General features: G+C 39.4%; 1 protein-coding gene across 3 annotated transcripts in view; it reads right to left on the bottom strand.

Moving 5' to 3' along the window:
• Positions 1-18272, bottom strand: part of pde3a (phosphodiesterase 3A, cGMP-inhibited) — a 91514-nt gene that overhangs the window by 37014 nt on the left and 36228 nt on the right. For all 3 annotated transcript variants that reach the window (XM_084407282.1, XM_084407283.1, XM_084407284.1), the window contains exon 2: positions 9950-10000. In XM_084407282.1, the coding sequence (XP_084263408.1) occupies positions 9950-10000 (51 nt within the window). The remainder of the gene's footprint in view (positions 1-9949; positions 10001-18272) is intronic.

Genomic DNA, 18272 nt, shown 5'->3' with positions numbered 1-18272 from the left:
TAATTACATATATATATATATATATATATATATATATTGGAAATGAAAATAAAATACATTATATTAATACAATAATATTTAAATAATATACAGGACATATAACATATTTTAAATAAAAATATATATCTAATAATATACAAATAAATATTTAAACACATATCTTACTCCACTAGTCATTTTTTAAATTGACAGTAAATATGTTAATGTGTTAACAAAACCATTTGTTTATCCTTCAGTATTTTCTGGTGTGGTAAATGTGACGTGTGCGCATGTTCCTTTGAGACTTTGAGAAGTGTTTTATACACAGAAACTCTCTGCGTTTCTCCGGTCCTCCACTAGGGTCACACGCGGACTGCCGGGAAGTGTAAAAGGACGATTAAATATAGAACGCACGGAAAGTGAGGTTAAGTGGACTGAGACAACATCGCTCCTTGCGTGGGAGTCTTTCAGCTCCTTCCTTTCATTACATTTATTCCTCTCTCGCTCCTCCTGTCTCAATCCGTTATCAAAACATCAAGAGACGTGAGTCAGCCAAACATGAAGATGCTCTGTGCAAACAATGGGCCATAAAACCGAACCTTGCCTCTCTTAAACTTTAGCACATGAGTGTTTGTGTGTTTTATCACGGGCTAAAACAAGAGAGGTGTTTATGGGAAAGTTGCTGAAGCACTTTCGCTTCGAGAGCGGCTGACAGAACCCAGAGAGCCCGGCCTTAAAAAGCACACATTATCTCGCTCTTCAGCGCAACCTTTACGACATCCTGTGATAGCGAAATCTGCCCATTACCTGACTGAAATGGACTCTCTCCACGGCTAATGTCCTCGGATTAGTGTGATTGTGTATGTGTGCTTATGTGTGTGTGCATAGGTGATATCAACAACAGATCCAGGGAACAAAATGAGGGTTGCTGGTGGAAACAGTATCGATCCGCCCTGGTCATTGTGAGCGGCGGTACACACATCAGGACAGCCGGGAGGGAAAAGTCCTCTAATAGCGTCTCATTGATCACAGTGAACTAGGGCTTATACACTAGACAACTGTTTAGCACAGCACAGAGAGATGCTGAGTCATGGTATTATTCTCCGTGCATGTGCATTCAAAACACGGCGTCCGATGGGATGAGAATGTGCTTTAGCATAAAAGCGAGAGCGAGGGCTTTGATTCATGCGCAGGCACGTGTTTCTACGGAGGAACACACACACACACACACACACACACACACACACACACGAGACCGCATCACGCAGATGGTAAAGCTCCATCCACGGGCAGAACAGATGCAGTGAGGCATGAAAGAGGAACAACCCTGTACACCACACCAGCTGAGATGTTTCTCTCACTCCGTCAAAATACCACAGCATCAGCCCTTTCTGTTAGTTCGCACAATACACACAATCTAAGTGTGCTTAAGTGTATATCACAAAACCTGTAAAGAACATGTAAGGGTCCTATATCACCCCAAAATTAAAAGAAAATTCAATTATATTTTGCATAAACATTTTTTGAGTATTGAGTTTTTAATAGTAAGCATATTTCACCCTAAAAATTCATGTAATGCAAAAAAAAAACAAAAAAAAAAACACATTTATAATGATAGATTGTGTGTTTTAATAATAGTTATAGGCAGGGGTGCGCATAACTGGTGCGCATGAACCATGCGCATCAGAAAACATGGAGGGAAGCGCTTTTGAGGACCAACATTTTTACGGACAGGGACACGTTTAATTATTCTCCATCTCTGGTAAGATAGCAATCATGATGATAAGTGTGTTCATTAATAAGGGAGCAATGGATCGCAGTTTATCCGTGTGATCCGTACGGACCAGACCCCACGGTGAAAGTTTATCATTCGGGAGTGTTTTGTCTTGCCAATTTACACATTCAAGCGATTTTAAACGCGGAAGAAGAGGCGAAAATCAGGACTCGTGCGGAGAGAGAGAGAGAGAGACTGAGAGAGAGAGAGAGAGAGACTGAGAGAGAGAGGCACGTTTCAGACAGCGCTCGAACACTGAATTAATTCCTCTTGTACGCGTTTACTTGCGCTTGAACAGACTTTTACACACATAATTATGTCAAAATACCAGGTTTTTATGTTTTTAAAAGAAGTCTCTCTTGTTCACCAAGGCTGCATTTATTTGACTGAAATTTTGAAATATTATTAAAATGTTAAATAACTATTTTCTACGTGAATATATAGTAACATTTTTATAATTCCTGTGATTAAAAGCTGTATTTTCAGCATCATTACTCCAGTCTTTTCTAAATCATTCTGATATGCTGATTTGCTGCTCATGAAACATTTCCAATTATTATTATCAATGTTGATTTTTTTTTTTTTTTTGGATTCTTTGCTAAACTTTAAAAGAACAGCATTTATTTGAAATAAATATTTTTTTTTTTACATTATAAAATGACTTTACTGCTGCATCTTTGATAAATAAGATTAACTTCTTTTAAAAAAAAAATCATTCTGACCCCAAACTTTTGAATGGCAGTGTACATAAATCTAAATAAATATATATGTGGTACACAAGGCACATGCACAAACACATTTAAATCATCGACCAACCCAGATCTTTAACCACTAGCTCCAGATCTCCGCACCACCGCCTGAACGTAATGATATTACAGTCTTGGCCGGTGGAATGTATTTATGTTTGTGCATGGAAATGAGTTTTTAAGCATGAGAAGTGACACCAAACAAGCGTGACAAACAGTCGTAGCTCTTTAGCACCACACTGACTGTGTTTCGGCATGGCTCTCGCCCCACGACGGCAGTTTTAACAGCCAATGTGTCACAACGGCATCATAAAAATTACAGCACGACTAAATTGTGAATGAACTGAGCTGCCGGAGGACCTCACAACACAAGAATGTTAATGGCAGCTTGTGGAAAGAGCTCTGAGAAGCAGCATTTTAAAGGCTTCTTACTTCACTCCACAATACTGAATTGGCGGAAGGAGTCTATCTATGTCACATCGCTTTGACACTTTCACCCATGTGCAAGAGCCAAGTGTTCTCAAACCTCTGTTTGGTGCATAGACTACAAACCACGTCAATATTGTGCACTGCTGAAAAATGAGGTGGTTTTTATATGGGGTTACTTGAGATTCTTGGTGTGGCGTCCCACAAATTCCAAGAGCTCAACTCTTGTTCTGTGACGTCTGACTGCGGTGATGTTGGATGCAGACGTCTTTATTCTTGACTCAATGTTACCGAAGGTAATGATCTGAATCCAATGAGCTTCCAGCTTTGAACCAAAATATTGTGTTTGATCTCGTTCCATTGTTTTCTTCTCTCCGTTCAAACGTTAAAAACATCATTTTTTGTCATCGTGAGCCGAACGTGAGGCGAGTTGGCTGGGAAGGTGATCGAGATGAAGATAAATCCATAAGTGGAGTAGTGATTTACACAACCTCTGAGCTTCCCTGACTCGCCACAAATCTCCTTCTCCACACAGACACACGGCGTGATTCACAGGAAATACTGTATGACCGTAAAATACATCCATTTGATGCCTGAGAAAACAAAGAGACCCTGAGGATCCCTTTGGATTATGAGTGACACCTCAGTAGAAGCTTGAAATAAACATTTTCATTACACAAATAAAACATTAAATATACAACGGATTTTTATTTCAGCTATAAAACCTTCATTTAAATTAAGTTGAACATATAAAACAACTCAACGAATACTAAAAACTAAAACTTAAAAACTATATAGACATTATCAAAAGCTTTTAAAAACGAATAAAAAGACTTTTTTTTTAAATATATAGACTTTTTTTTTTAAACTACACAAAAACAACAAAATTACTAAAACTAAAAAAAAAAGAAAAACTATAATAGTATATCAATGATATTTATATTTATATACATACTTATATACAATATTTATATACAATGATTTTTATTTATTTTTTCAGAAAAAAAAGTGCACTTCATAGTCGAATTTTGGACACATCTACCCCTTTTTATACTGAATATCTTCCATATTTAAGAATAATAGTATCACAGCTTTGAAATATCACAAATAGAAATATTGGAATTACAGTATGCAGTTAGCAAAAATTAAAAATCTTTCATTAAAAATTTAGTTGTGCTACGAAACACATGTTGCACAATGAATTTTTTGTCCTAAAAATTATATATATATATATATATTTTTTTTAGCCTGTTGCTAAGGCAAGCCAGGCAAAAAGAGTGTTACCTCAGGGCCCAGACCAATAAATAGTTGTTTGGGGTAAATTGGTCAACAAAAACGCCTTCCCATTCCCATTCCCATTCCCACTCCCGCTTTTTTACGACACACTGAGACTTGATAGTTGTTCTTCACTCACTCTAAAAGGGACGTTCACACTGACAGTGAATTTGCAGCGGCAAGGCAACCGGAAGTTTATTTTCGTTTAAATAAAAATTTGTGATTTCCATGCGGGTACACGAGTAACTATTGAATATAATATAATATAATATAATTTCAAATCAAGATTTCATTTCTTTTTTTTCTTTTTTTTTTGATTTGTGAGAAAAGTTTGTTCATGCAAATGAGCAGTGACGCAATGAATGTGGCGGCTACTAATGAGTGTGAAGGTAGTTGAGAGCACTGACACCAACAATACATCCACTTGGGAGACCCAGTGCACCCTGGGAAAGGTTTGAGGAAGAGCAAGGTATCCTGGATTCACACTTCTTCACTTTCTCTCCTCTCGTCAATGTCACAAGTTCAAACATCAGCCGTGTTTGCACTACCCCACACCTTTATAAGGTATTGGAGCCTGGAGATGGCTGCTTTCCACAGATCAATAAGAGGAAAACAGGCAGAAATCAGGCACACGAACGACTGCACTTTGAAATCAACGAGAACTTTGTAGTGCTAATCAGTGTTTCATGCAGCAAATACGATACAGAGACAAAAGAAAACCACGTCCCTTAACTGACAAATGATAAAACCACTCGATAATTAGAAAAGAGAGCAAGCTATGTTAGCGCACACACACGCACACACACACACACACACAAATATGTATGAACACCATGTGTGCCTGAATATGACTGTGAAGCAGAAAGAGCAGCATCGATCCTCAGGGGGAGGATATCCTTCCGATAAGACGGCTTAGACACTGAACACACACACACACACACAAACAACTCGGCTCCCACTATTCATTTGCCACTAAGCCCTGAAATGCAGACACTACTAGTTATTCAAGCATGATTGTTGCATCACAAAAAGGTGTGTAAAGAACATTTTGCATTCTCAGAGTTCCCACATGAAGCGCTATAATGTAAACAATATAAGAATGAGCCGTTTTCACTTTAAAGTCACCATGAAATTAAATTTTTTTTATGGAATATTGCAATATTTATTATAAATGATTTATCCATGGACTTTTTTTTTTTCATGTGCATCATAATCTTGAATCAAAATAACCCTCCCCCTCAACATCAGAGTTTGTAAGCCCCGCCCCCTCAACATCAGAGTTTGTAAGCCCCTCCCCCTCAACATCAGAGTTTGTAAGCCCCTCCCCCTCAACATCAGCATCTGAAAGCCCCTACCCCTCAACATCAGAGTATGTTAGCCCCGCCCCCTCAACATCAGAGTCTGTAAGCCCCTCCCCCTCAACATCAGAGTTTGTAAGCCCCTCCCCCTCAACATCAGCATCTGAAAGCCCCTACCCCTCAACATCAGAGTATGTTAGCCCCTCCCCCTCAACATCAGAGTTTGTAAGCCCCTCCCCCTCAACATCAGCGTCTGAAAGCCCCTACCCCTCAACATCAGAGTATGTTAGCCCCTCCCCCTCAACATCTGAAAACCCCTACCCCTCAACATCAGAGTATGTTAGCCCCTCCCCCTCAACATCAGAGTATGTTAGCCCCTCCCCCTCAACATCAGAGTTTGTAAGCCCCTCCCCCTCAACATCAGCGTCTGAAAGCCCCTACCCCTCAACATCAGAGTATGTTAGCCCCTCCCCCTCAACATCAGAGTTTGTAAGCCCCTCCCCCTCAACATCAGAGTATGTTAGCCCCTCCCCCTCAACATCAGAGTCTGTTAGCCCCTCCCCCTTAACATCAGAGTCTGTAAGCCCCTCCCCCTCAACATCAGAGTCTGTTAGCCCCTCCCCCTCGACATCAGAAGGTGTGTTTGACATCGGCTGCGGCTGGATGTAACCCATCGACGAGAGTAGCCACGTGCAGGCGGGGAGGAGCTGCAAACGGAGACGTGAAGTCGGACACTTTCTGGTTCCCGTAGTGACCGCTCACGTGGTGTTCGCATACTTTACCACAGCTGAAGTGAAATAAATGCAATATTTGCCAAATAATACACAGATGTTTCAGAGACATTTTCATTCAATACTTTATGTACTGCTTCATACAGCGTCTGTTTGAGCAAGAATAAAGTTCAACATAAGCTACTATCAATGAAGTGGAGTCTACGTTTTTTTATCAGTTTTAATTTGATAAACATGACACAATATAACATCGCAACGACATGAAAAGAGTGTTTACTGTTATAAAAAACTGATTTGTGAGCTTTAGAGGAACTACAGGTGTTCGAATAAACACGAAACACACGTGATCGTTGTCATGCGGTGAATCCTGCCAATCGTGGAACAGCTGTGTCGTCATCAGCCCTCGTGCAGCCCAGTGCAGCCGCTCTTGAGAAGCTGCGCTGGCTGAGTTCTCCGGCTACTCTCGAATCGCTCTCGCGGTACTTTGATGGCATACGTCACAGTCACGTGGGGTTGGCGCTGTATCAAGTCGGACAAAATTTCTAACCGGCATGCACTGCTTCAAGTCAGCCGCCAATTGGTCTGCGCAGAGCTGCATGAAGTCGAACAAGCCTAGTGTCTGTAAGCCCCTCCCCCTCAACATCAGAGTCTGTTAGCCCCTCCCCCTCAACATCAGAGTCTGTAAGCCCCCCCTCAACATCAGAGTCTGTAAGCCCCTCCCCCTCAAAAACAGAGTATGTTAGCCCTTCCCCCTCAACATCAGTCTGTTAGCCCCTCCCCCTCAACATCAGAGTATGTTAGCCCCTCCCCCTCAACGTCAGAGTCTGTAAGCCCCTCCCCCTCAACATCAGAGTCTGTAAGCCCCTCCCCCCTCAACATCAGAGTCTGTTAGCCCCTCCCCCTCAACATCAGAGTCTGTTAGCCCCTCCCCCTCCACCATATAAGGAAAGCTGCGACAATAGGTGGTTTGCAGTCACGTGATTGTGATGACGCGCAAAATTCAGATGGAGGGCAGGAAGTGAAGAGCGGAATGGACGAGATGGCGGAAAGTCCGTACTGGACTACTTTTGAGGCTATTACAAGAGAAATATACAACAAAAAAATCGAAACATATGTTGGACGTGATCCTTACGCTATGAAGAGGAGCGATTTTTCAACTGAATTGAAAGATTTTGCCTGTAACGTTACGAGTTTGTCTTCAGTTACAGGGGTAACTTACAAACTCAAAGAAAAGAAGAAACAATTACTTTGACTTTACAAAGTTCAGAAACTGGTACGTTACACAAACATAGCCACATAAGTTAATTCACCTTTGACAAAGTGATCACTGCACACACACGCATTTTCCGACGTAGGTTTGCAAGCCATTTTTTTCCGGCGTTTTTCGGTCAATTTCTTGCCTTTTTTTCCCCCTTATGAACAACAACTTTTGGTACTCGATAAAAACTCCTCGTGGTTTCATCGATTTGAGCAACCATAAACGACGCAAAACATAGGCATTTTGAGTTTGTTATAGTGGTTCTAAATGTAGCAAATCACTTCCTGCCCTCCATCTGCATTTCGCGCCATGGCAACGCAGTGAGGTGACGTCATATGCAAACAAGCTATTGAGTTCATGAAATGTCCAACATTCCACACTTGTTGATTTCAGTTAATTAAGTGCATCATCCCAGTATTTAAAGTGCACTTTTTCTTTTTTTAAATTTCAGTGTGAGCAAACCACTACCACTATTTATACTACAAAACGGCACACAAGTTCATGAATGGGGACATCTTTCTCTCACACACACATACATAAATTGCAAATCGCTCACAAAGAACAGCGATTACACACACAAGCGTTGTTTCCTCATGTGGATTGTTCCTGCTATCAGCTCACAGCCTTATGGTTGTCTCAAGGCCCAGTGCATTGTGGGAGGTTGGCCCAGCGTGCTCTGACAGCTCTATTGTAAGACACGCTGACTGACAGCTGTTTTCTAAGGTCATGTTCATCTCGTGCGGTGCACGCTCATGTAAGCCCTGATGTGTATTACGCTTTAACTTATGTCTCTGTCAGCACTGTAATAGCTGTAACTCATCTCTGGCTGTCTAGGTTTACCACAGCAGCTTTTGATGCAAATCCCCTCGCGGAAACAGCAGACCTCTGTAACACGCGACCCCGGATGAAATCACTGTCCTTCTGACGGGCTGCACCGCAAGGCCCCGATGCCAAAGTCTCGAGTGACCCGACAGAAAGAAAAAAAGAGTTTCCTTTCTGTCAGAGGCAAAGGCATAAATAGGTGGAGGTTAGACTGCTGGGAATGAAAGAAACACCAAGGGACAAACACTGGGGCACAGAGTACAGAAACACGTCAGTAAAGACGTCAACACTGCTCCCTGCTCTCACCCAGCCGTGAAGAGAACTAGATAAAATGTGCAAACACATTAGCATATGTGCACACGCACACACACACACACACACACACTAGGGAGTTCCTGAATAAAAAAAAAAAAAAGTGTGGCCACAAACTCAGTAAATCTAAAACACACACACATATCTAAAATAATCATTCTGGGTCATATGTCAACAACAAATGTCTGAATCTATAAGATAAAATATTATCCATTAACCATTACATATATTATACAATTGGTAACACTTCACAGTCTTCACATAACTCTAAAGATGACAAAAAAAGGACAAATACAGATTCATAGTACTTTACCATTGATGTATCCTTGTAGTTCTTTAACAACATCCTCCTCCATGAAGTGACATTATTTATATACATGTTGCTTAAAATCTGATGCACTTCTTTCAATTACACAAGCAAATTACAAAGTTGCAAAGTTCAAAGGAACTGCAGGAACAGGACAGACTCTCTTCTTGCCAAGTGTGATGTCGTCACTGATGATGTTTAAAAGACATCATATCCCGGGTTACAACCAGGAGGTCAGATAGGGGTCACCACCTCACATATTCATTTACACTCTGCTCATAATCATTAATCAGAGATCTAGCAACAAAACAAACATCTCATAACTCACATTTCACCACAAAATCAGAAGCTTAGAACTGATATTTTGGATAAAAAAACTATTTTTGGACTTGCTAAAGTGTCATTATTTTCAGCACAGTTAAGCACAAATTAACCTCCAATTTTCATTAATGACAATTTGAACTTTTGAACTTTGTAATATGCTTAAAGAAGTACAGAAGACTTTAAGCAACATGCTTTCCCACTAAAATATGTTTTTTTCCCACCAAATTCTAATGTCATTTCCATAATGCAATTCAAATTTACAAAAATTTCACATTATTTTCAATGATTCTCAACATATTCTCAATGTTGAAATACAATATTTTTTAACTATAATATACAATTATTTATATATTATAACTTAAATAGGTGCAACTAAAAGGCAGTTCGACAAATATTACTATGATGAATAAATAAAAAACGTTTCAAATTAAACTAACGAGAAAGAAAAAAAAATGCTTAATTGTTTTGAAAATAGTGTCACATGGCAAATTGAACCTTAATGACTCTAAAACAGGCTTCATTTTCTTTAAGTAAAAATAATTTTCGATTTCTCTGATTTTGCGGTGAAATGTGGCCCAGAGATGTTCTTTCAGGTTTCATCAGGTTCAGATCCTTCAGCTCTTTTTCAACCATCCACACACACACACACACACACACACACACACACACACACACACACACACAGAGAGAGACTGACCTGAGATCCTCGAGCACCTCTTTTGTGGTCCCATTCTTGCTGTGGGAGCATCTGTGAACAGACACACAGGATGTTTTGAGTCACACACACAGAACGATGCAGCACATATTCCATTCACCATTCACTATTCAGCATCTAGTGAGGCTACACACTCTCCCTCGCTCACTAAAAATACAGCACAGAGAGAGAGAGAAAGAGAAAGAGAGAGAGAGAATGATAGAGAGAGAGAGAGAGAGAGAATGAGAGAGAGAGAGGGATCAGAGCCTCCAGGGATGCCTCTCTCTCTCTCTGCCTCTCTTTCTCTCTCTCTCTCTCTCTCTCTCTCTCTCTCTCTCCCCCCCCCCCCCCCCCTCCCTCTCCCTCTCCCTCTCGCACACTTTCCATTTTGTTCAGTGACACACGCTCATAATTCAATTTCACAGTCAGGCTGCCTTTACTCTGCGCTCTTCGCCTCTTAACAGCTCCTCAAAGGCTGTAAACTTTACACACTCTAATTAACAGACAGTAGGAGGTTTCCGCAGGCGGCAAAAAACAGGCCTCGTTGACTCAAGAGTCAAAAAAAAAAAAAAAAAAAAAGTGTTGCCCACAATTGAATAGCACCCTTTTCGAGAAACACCAGAGGACGAAAAGCAGGGAAGCGCGGGACGCCCTCTCAACCCTCGCCGAAATAGCCTCAGGACTCAAGCCTGGGAAACTAGACTCTTATAAATAAAATGTAGCTATTTGGATGAATATTTTCCTTTGGTTTGAAGGGAGAGGAAGCCAAACAAATGGCATTCTGGCTGGGTTTATTGTATACAGCGAGACAGGCTGTAAATCAGGGTACTTGCTCCGGCCACCCTCGATCCCGTCAGCTCCCTGGTACACGATGTGACCTGGCACTGCATGTAAACACCACGGCATAGCAGAACTACAGGAGTATTCACAGCTGGAGGACGTCCTAATAACTACAAATAGACTTTCCAAAGTTGGGCGAAACGGTCATGGAAAACTCAAAAATAGTTCACATTTGATATAATCTGTCAGCGAAGGAATATATTTTGATATACATGTCGATATTCTTCCATGTAGTGTGTAATATACAGTAGCTGTTTGTGAATGTAAAAGATACAGATGTACAGATAAATGGAGTTATTGTCTCCCAAAAGAAAGAACCGATTCTGAACTGCTGAAACGAGTCGTCAGTAATTCCAGTCTTACTTCCCGCTCAAACCTACGTAGGGTTTGTAACAAATTTGCATAATGCCAGTCTATGTCTTCATTGGCTGCCCATACTTTGACCCTAAATCAATCATTGACCAATCAGAGCAGAGTAGACCAATCACAACAGAGTAGACCAATCACAACAGACTGGGCCATCTGACCAATCAGAGCAGAGTAGATCAATCACAACAGACTGGGCCATCTGACCAATCAGAGCAGAGTAGACCAATCACAACAGACTGGGCCATCTGACCAATCAGAGCAGAGGAAGCTCTCGGAAAGGCGGGATTTAGAGACACCGAATCCTTTATCAAACCGTTTCAGACGCTGTGAGAGAACAGGTGATGCAGAATTGTATATTATGAGAAAATGAAAGTGTTTTTTGACCTTGGATGCATGTAAACCTGTTGTAGGAGACCAACGGAACAAAATTAGAAACCTTTCAAATAAAACTCTCTTCTTTGTGCATATGAAGTAAATACCATGATACGTGAATATGACAATCATTCAGTACCATGATACCGGCAATGTACTTTTTGCAAGTTTTCTTTCTGTCTTTCACATAACAGCAGGATATTATGACAGGCTGTAAATGGTTCTGTCGTTAACTCAGTGTCAATCAGACGAATCTCGGCCGGGCCGCTGCGGGTTACATAATGTTACGTAAAGGCTCTTTGGCCGAGGGTCAAGCCGTGTCCTCAGCCGAGGTTTTAGGAAACCAACGGCTGTCATTCATGACATTGCCATCATGCATTCATTCATTACTGTGATCATTTGCTAGTAAAGAAGTCCTTTCACAGGCTCTTAAGAGCACAATCCTTGGTTTCAATTCATACATAAATAATAAAGATGATTCACAAGCAAACTGCTCCTTTAAGCAAGTTCTGGCATTAAAACTACAAGGCTGTATATTGAAACCATGAGACATGAACAATTATTAAAAATCAGAGTGACAGAAGCGTCTGACGGAACCCTTTAAGATTCTATACAGAACCTTTTCTTTTAAGAGTGTATCAGTTTTTTTTTAAATTTGTTTATTAAATAAACCATTTGAATGAACTGATTCTCTAAAATGAACCTCCCAGTACGTATCAGTGTAGCTTAAAAAGTGTTTTAGCAGCAGTTATTTGACAACAACAAACATTATACAGATCCAGACTTATGATGAACTGTTTTCCTTCGGTTATGACCAACCTTCCTGTCTCTCTCTTGAAACCAACACGGAAGTGAATTAAACGGCAATTCATCAACTGGCTGCTTGAGGCTGGCTGCAAAAGTGAGTCAAATCTGTATCTCCCCCATGTTAAAATGCCCAACTTTACAGCAGAAAAAAAACATGTTTACAGCCTGGAGCAAAAAGTGGCATTGGTCTATACAGCTAATAGTGAATTTTTTTTATAACTCATCCGTTTAAATTATATTAAGCCTTAAATTTCTGCATAATTAAGGGTGTGTCCACTTTTGAGTGACAGGTGGATTCCCGCTGCTGTGGTCATTAGTCATCATTAGCCGTTTATCTGCTGTTTGTTAGCCGTCACGTTACCTCAGCTAATTGTCTGACTGTAAAAATAAATAAATTCGGGAGTGACGCGCTACCAAGATGGCGACGGTGGGCTACGCCCACTTTAGGCTTCAAAAACGGTCTTCAGAAACCTACGGGTGACGTCACGGACACTACGTCCATATTTTTTTACACTCTATGGTCATGACCAATATTATGACTCTCAGAAAAAAAGGTACAAAAGCTGTCACTGTGGCGGTACTTTTTCAAAAGGTACACTTTTGTGCCTAAAGAGTGCATATTAGTCCCTCAAAGGTACATATTGGTACCAAAAGTGTACATATTAGTTCCAAAAGTGTACATATTAGTTCCAAAAGTGTACATATTAGTACCTAAATGGTACATTTTAGAACCTTTTTGAAGGGTACTGTCCCAGTGACAGCTTTTGTACCTTTTTTTCTGAGAGTGTATCAGAAAATACAATACAATACAATACAAAGAAAATAGGACATCAGTGCATCAGCATCAGTGAAGGAGAATACACAAGTCAGTTTAGTAGAGATTGAGCTTCTGGACAGGCATATCTGCTGTCAGAACAAAACATCTTTAGCAGGAATCTTTCACACATTTTCAGCCGACTTCCAGAGAGAAACACTTCTTTGAAAAGTCAACATCGCACAGACAAAACCTGCCAGGCTTTCCGGTCGGGGGTTTATTTCACAGAAACGGCAGTGTGGCATTTAGCTGCTATATTAATAACAGAGCCTGACGTAGATCCACCCTCATCTACCGCTGTTAAAATCATTAAACTATTCATAAAACACAGGAGAACGGGCAAAGGAGAGATTTTCCAAGGTATCTCAAAGGCTTTCCATCTGACCGCAGCCAGCGCCGTCACTCACTCAGATCAGCCTTTATTTACACATAATTGAACTATTACTGTACTTGCCCTCCATTTAAAAGCAAGAGAAAGATATTCGCAAACACAAAACAGCACCTAAAATTGGATTTAACAGCATCTTCACAAATATTTATCTTCCCTGATACAAAAGCGGCGCTCGCTAGAGAGGATTTCTCCAGGGACCGACACTAACGGGCCGTGTTAATGAGATTTCTCTTTATTCAGACGTCATTGTAGCGAGGACAGACAATAATCTGCCATTAATAACCGAGCTCTCCATTTTCTAAGCGAAAGGGTTGAATGGAGGAGAACTAGTCGTGACAGAATGGTGCAGCTCTCAGAGGACTAAGTGACAGATGAGGCAATCCTCATAATAAGGCGCATGATGCAGCAGCGCTTTAATATTGCATGAACGAGCTGCAGCCGGCAGTCCCGCTAGCAGCTAACGCTCGCTCTTCCAGCTTTCTCTCTCTCTCTCTCTCTCTCTCTCTCTCTCGCGGTTTCTCCATCTCTCTAGTGATGTTCGGAACAACCCTTCTACTACTCTTTCTGCAGTATGCATACTGTGCACAGTGTGTGTGTGTGAGAATTTTCTTTATGAATGGAATACCGCATCACCTACTAAAAATTGGCAAAATGTGACGTAGTATGTGAAGTACAGCACTGCATTTGTATTGCCTGCATCCCTTTTATGGGACTTCATTTTTATTCTACTTTTGGTTTAAAAAAAACACAACATAAATAGACAAAAAACTTAAAAAAAACAACAACTAAAAACACTATATTAATAATGTATTTATTTAATACTTACTACTACTACTACTACTAATAATAATAATTATTATTATTATCAATTATATAATGATATTAATGAATTATAGTAGAAACTAAATTAAATAAATTAAATAAAAACTATGGGACTCTAAAGTATCTTTTATTGGCTTTTTTATACTAAATGGTTTAAGAATAACCATAAATAGACCTAAAATAATCCAAAATAAAAACTATATATAAAACGAATTATTATTATTATTATATTATATTTAATACTATTATTATATTAAATGTTAATAAAAATAACTATACATTTAAATAAATTTGAATAAAAATACATTTAAAATAACCCCCCCCCCAAAAAAATTATTACATAAATGCATAACTTATTAAATATGATATCAATATAAAATAAAAAATATATGTAATACAAATATAATTTAAATCATTTACATAGGTTTATAATTACATCAAATTAAACATTTAACCCTAAAAAAGTAAAATAAACCTAAGTTGTATAAACACATACTAAGACTAAACTTCTTAAAAATAAATAAATAAATAAATAAATAAATAAAAGTTGATGTGACAACAATGTAGCATGCTACTACATTTGAACAAATTGCATATTACAAACTGTTCCTTCTATACACCAGCAGGCAGTGTGCAGTATAGTATGCAGTATAGTATGCAGTATAGTGTGCAGTATAGTATACAGTCTAGTATGCAGTATAGTATGCAGTATAGTGTGCAGTATAGTATACAGTATAGTATGCAGTATAGTGTGCAGTATAGTGTGCAGTATAGTGTGCAGTATAGTGTGCAGTATAGTATACAGTATAGTATGCAGTATAGTGTGCAGTATAGTATACAGTATAGTATGCAGTATAGTATACAGTATAGTATGCAGTATAGTGTGCAGTATAGTATACAGTATAGTATGCAGTATAGTGTGCAGTATAGTATACAGTATAGTATGCAGTATAGTATGCAGTATAGTATACAGTATAGTGTGCAGTATAGTATACAGTATAGTATGCAGTATAGTATGCAGTATAGTATACAGTATAGTGTGCAGTATAGTATACAGTATAGTATGCAGTATAGTATGCAGTGTAGTGTGCAGTATAGTGTGCAGTATAGTATACAGTATAGTGTGCAGTATAGTATACAGTCTAGTGTGCAGTATAGTATGCAGTATAGTGTGCAGTATAGTGTGCAGTATAGTATGCAGTATAGTGTGCAGTATAGTGTGCAGTATAGTGTGCAGTATAGTATACAGTATAGTATGCAGTATAGTATACAGTATAGTGTGCAGTATAGTGTGCAGTATAATATGCAGTATAGATGCAGTATAGTATGCAGTATAGTGTGCAGTATAGTATGCAGTATAGTGTGCAGTATAGTGTGCAGTATAGTATACAGTATAGTGTGCAGTATAGCATACAGTATAGTGTGCAGTATAATGTGCAGTATAGATGCAGTATAGTATGCAGTATAGTGTGCAGTATAGTATGCAGTGTAGTGTGCAGTATAGTGTGCAGTATAGTATGCAGTATAGTGTGCAGTATAGCATACAGTATAGTGTGCAGTATAGTGTGCAGTATAGTGTGCAGTGTAGTGTGCAGTATAGTGTGCAGTATAGATGCAGTATAGTATGCAGTATAGTGTGCAGTATAGTATGCAGTGTAGTGTGCAGTATAGTGTGCAGTATAGTGTGCAGTGTAGTGTGCAGTATAGTGTGCAGTATAGATGCAGTATAGTATGCAGTATAGTGTGCAGTATAGTGTGCAGTATAGTGTGCAGTGTAGTGTGCAGTATAGTGTGCAGTATAATATGCAGTATAGATGCAGTATAGTGTGCAGTATAGTGTGCAGTATAGTATGCAGTGTAGTGTGCAGTATAGTGTGCAGTATAGTATGCAGTATAGTGTGCAGTATAGCATACAGTATAGTGTGCAGTATAGTGTGCAGTATAGTGTGCAGTATAGTGTGCAGTATAATATGCAGTATAGATGCAGTATAGTATGCAGTATAGTGTGCAGTATAGTATGCAGTGTAGTGTGCAGTATAGTGTGCAGTATAGTATGCAGTGAGCATTACTCTAGTATTCCATTCTGGAATTCTGCCTGTTTTTTCCCGTGACCTCCCTCAGCTTGAGCCGCCTAGAGCAGGACTTGAGACGCATCTCTCAGCCATTACGCCACTAATGCGCTTTTAATAATGTAGAGACTGTGGGTGAGCTGGAAATCACACAGGACTGAACGCAGCCCAGTGCTCCACTACGGCTCGCTTATTTCACAATGATTCATTCATATCCAGCGTCCTGCACACTCACAGTTACTCCACACACACTTGTGTTCTCCATCGCTTCATTAGAATACATATACTGTAACTGCGCCAGTTCTCTCTGTTAAAGAGAAAGATAATACGGTGGTAAAAGCTATAAATATCCTCTTTATTATAATCAAAACTGAATAATAGCCTGAATAATAGCCTCCAATAATTCCAAACTCACACCTCTCGCTCTCATGTCATATCGGGCTAGATTAAGTGCAAATTACGCACACTTTTTAATAAGGCTGAATGTTTAGTCAAGAGTGTTTGTTCACACACACCCCCCTTCTCACTTTCGCTTGTTCTGCCCATTTAATTGACTTTATTGACTGCTCTTCTTCTGACGGCCTGCAGGTGGCGCAGTGAGTGGAATCCTAATGGCACCAGAGCAGCGATTCTGTGAGAGGAGTTACTGTGGAACATGAGAGAAAAACACTGCTGAGCTGCCAAAACACTTTAAAAGGAAAACAGAGAAAGGAAAGTGACATGCGGTATAGATATAAGACCGTTCTCGCATCTGAATACATCTAATATCATAATGCACTGAAAAGATCAACTTTCAAACAAATTTCGGTCAGATTCTAAACAAGTATTTGTGTCTCGATTTTCAGTAAAATATCTAAACATTCTTAAGACACATTTACTTGAGAAGCAAATTGACATCCAAAGTCTTGTTTACTGAAACAATTCAGCAAAATTAAGAATGCTTAAAACAATAACAAATATCTGCCAATGGGGTAAGAAAAATAAAACTTGTTTTCCGTTTGAATTGGGTTTATTTTTCTGACCCCATTGGCTTATATTTTTTTCTCACTCAATTCTCAAAATGTTTTAGTACACAATACTTGCTACCTGAAGTAATTTTGCTGCTCCGGTTAATAAGAATATTTAGATATTTGTACTGGAAAACAAGCAAAAAAAAAAAAAATACTAAGAAAACAATTTTCTAGCAGTGCATTGAATTAAACAGAAAAATTTGAAGTAGAAACACTGAAATAGTCTTTTCTTTCATGTTTGCGTATCACTGTTTTAACTATCATAATCTGACATATTATAGAGAATAAAGCCTGATATTCAAAGGGACGTGCATTAAGAAAGTAAATCAGGCCATTTTTGATTTTATGACGACTTTAATGAACATGAAATCAAATTTAATAAAGCGGAGACGCGTCGCATTTAAACTCAATTAATAGGTAATGATGAATCTTAAAGCAACCTTAAAGATGTTAATTCCTATTATTACGACATTGAGCAAACACAACGGCATTCGTCACTTGTCACAACCGTCACTTTGTTTGGTTTGATCTGCTCTGTTGAGAAACAGCATAAATATTTGTTAAAAGATGACAGCGACTGACAAAAGCCCATCTGAGTGATATGGATGCGGTCATACGGTGCGATGATGACTTTTCAGCATCTGTTCTGGGTCACTGGGCCTGACTGGCGGTGGACATCCCTGTGTGCTTGTGAAAAGTGATCCCTGTCAGGCCCGCTCTGCTGCTCCGTGCACCACGGATTCTGTCCACACTAATATATCCTGGTCTAAAGACAAAAACAAGAGAGCTGGACAGGAAATGCTTGGCCTCCCCTGAGACCTCGACCTCTGAC

This window comes from Rutilus rutilus (assembly GCF_951802725.1).
Source record: "Rutilus rutilus genome assembly, chromosome: 4".
Taxonomy (NCBI): Eukaryota; Metazoa; Chordata; class Actinopteri; order Cypriniformes; family Leuciscidae; genus Rutilus; species Rutilus rutilus.
The sequence above is the reverse complement of the archived record's forward strand: the minus strand, read 5'-3'. Positions and strand labels throughout refer to the sequence as shown.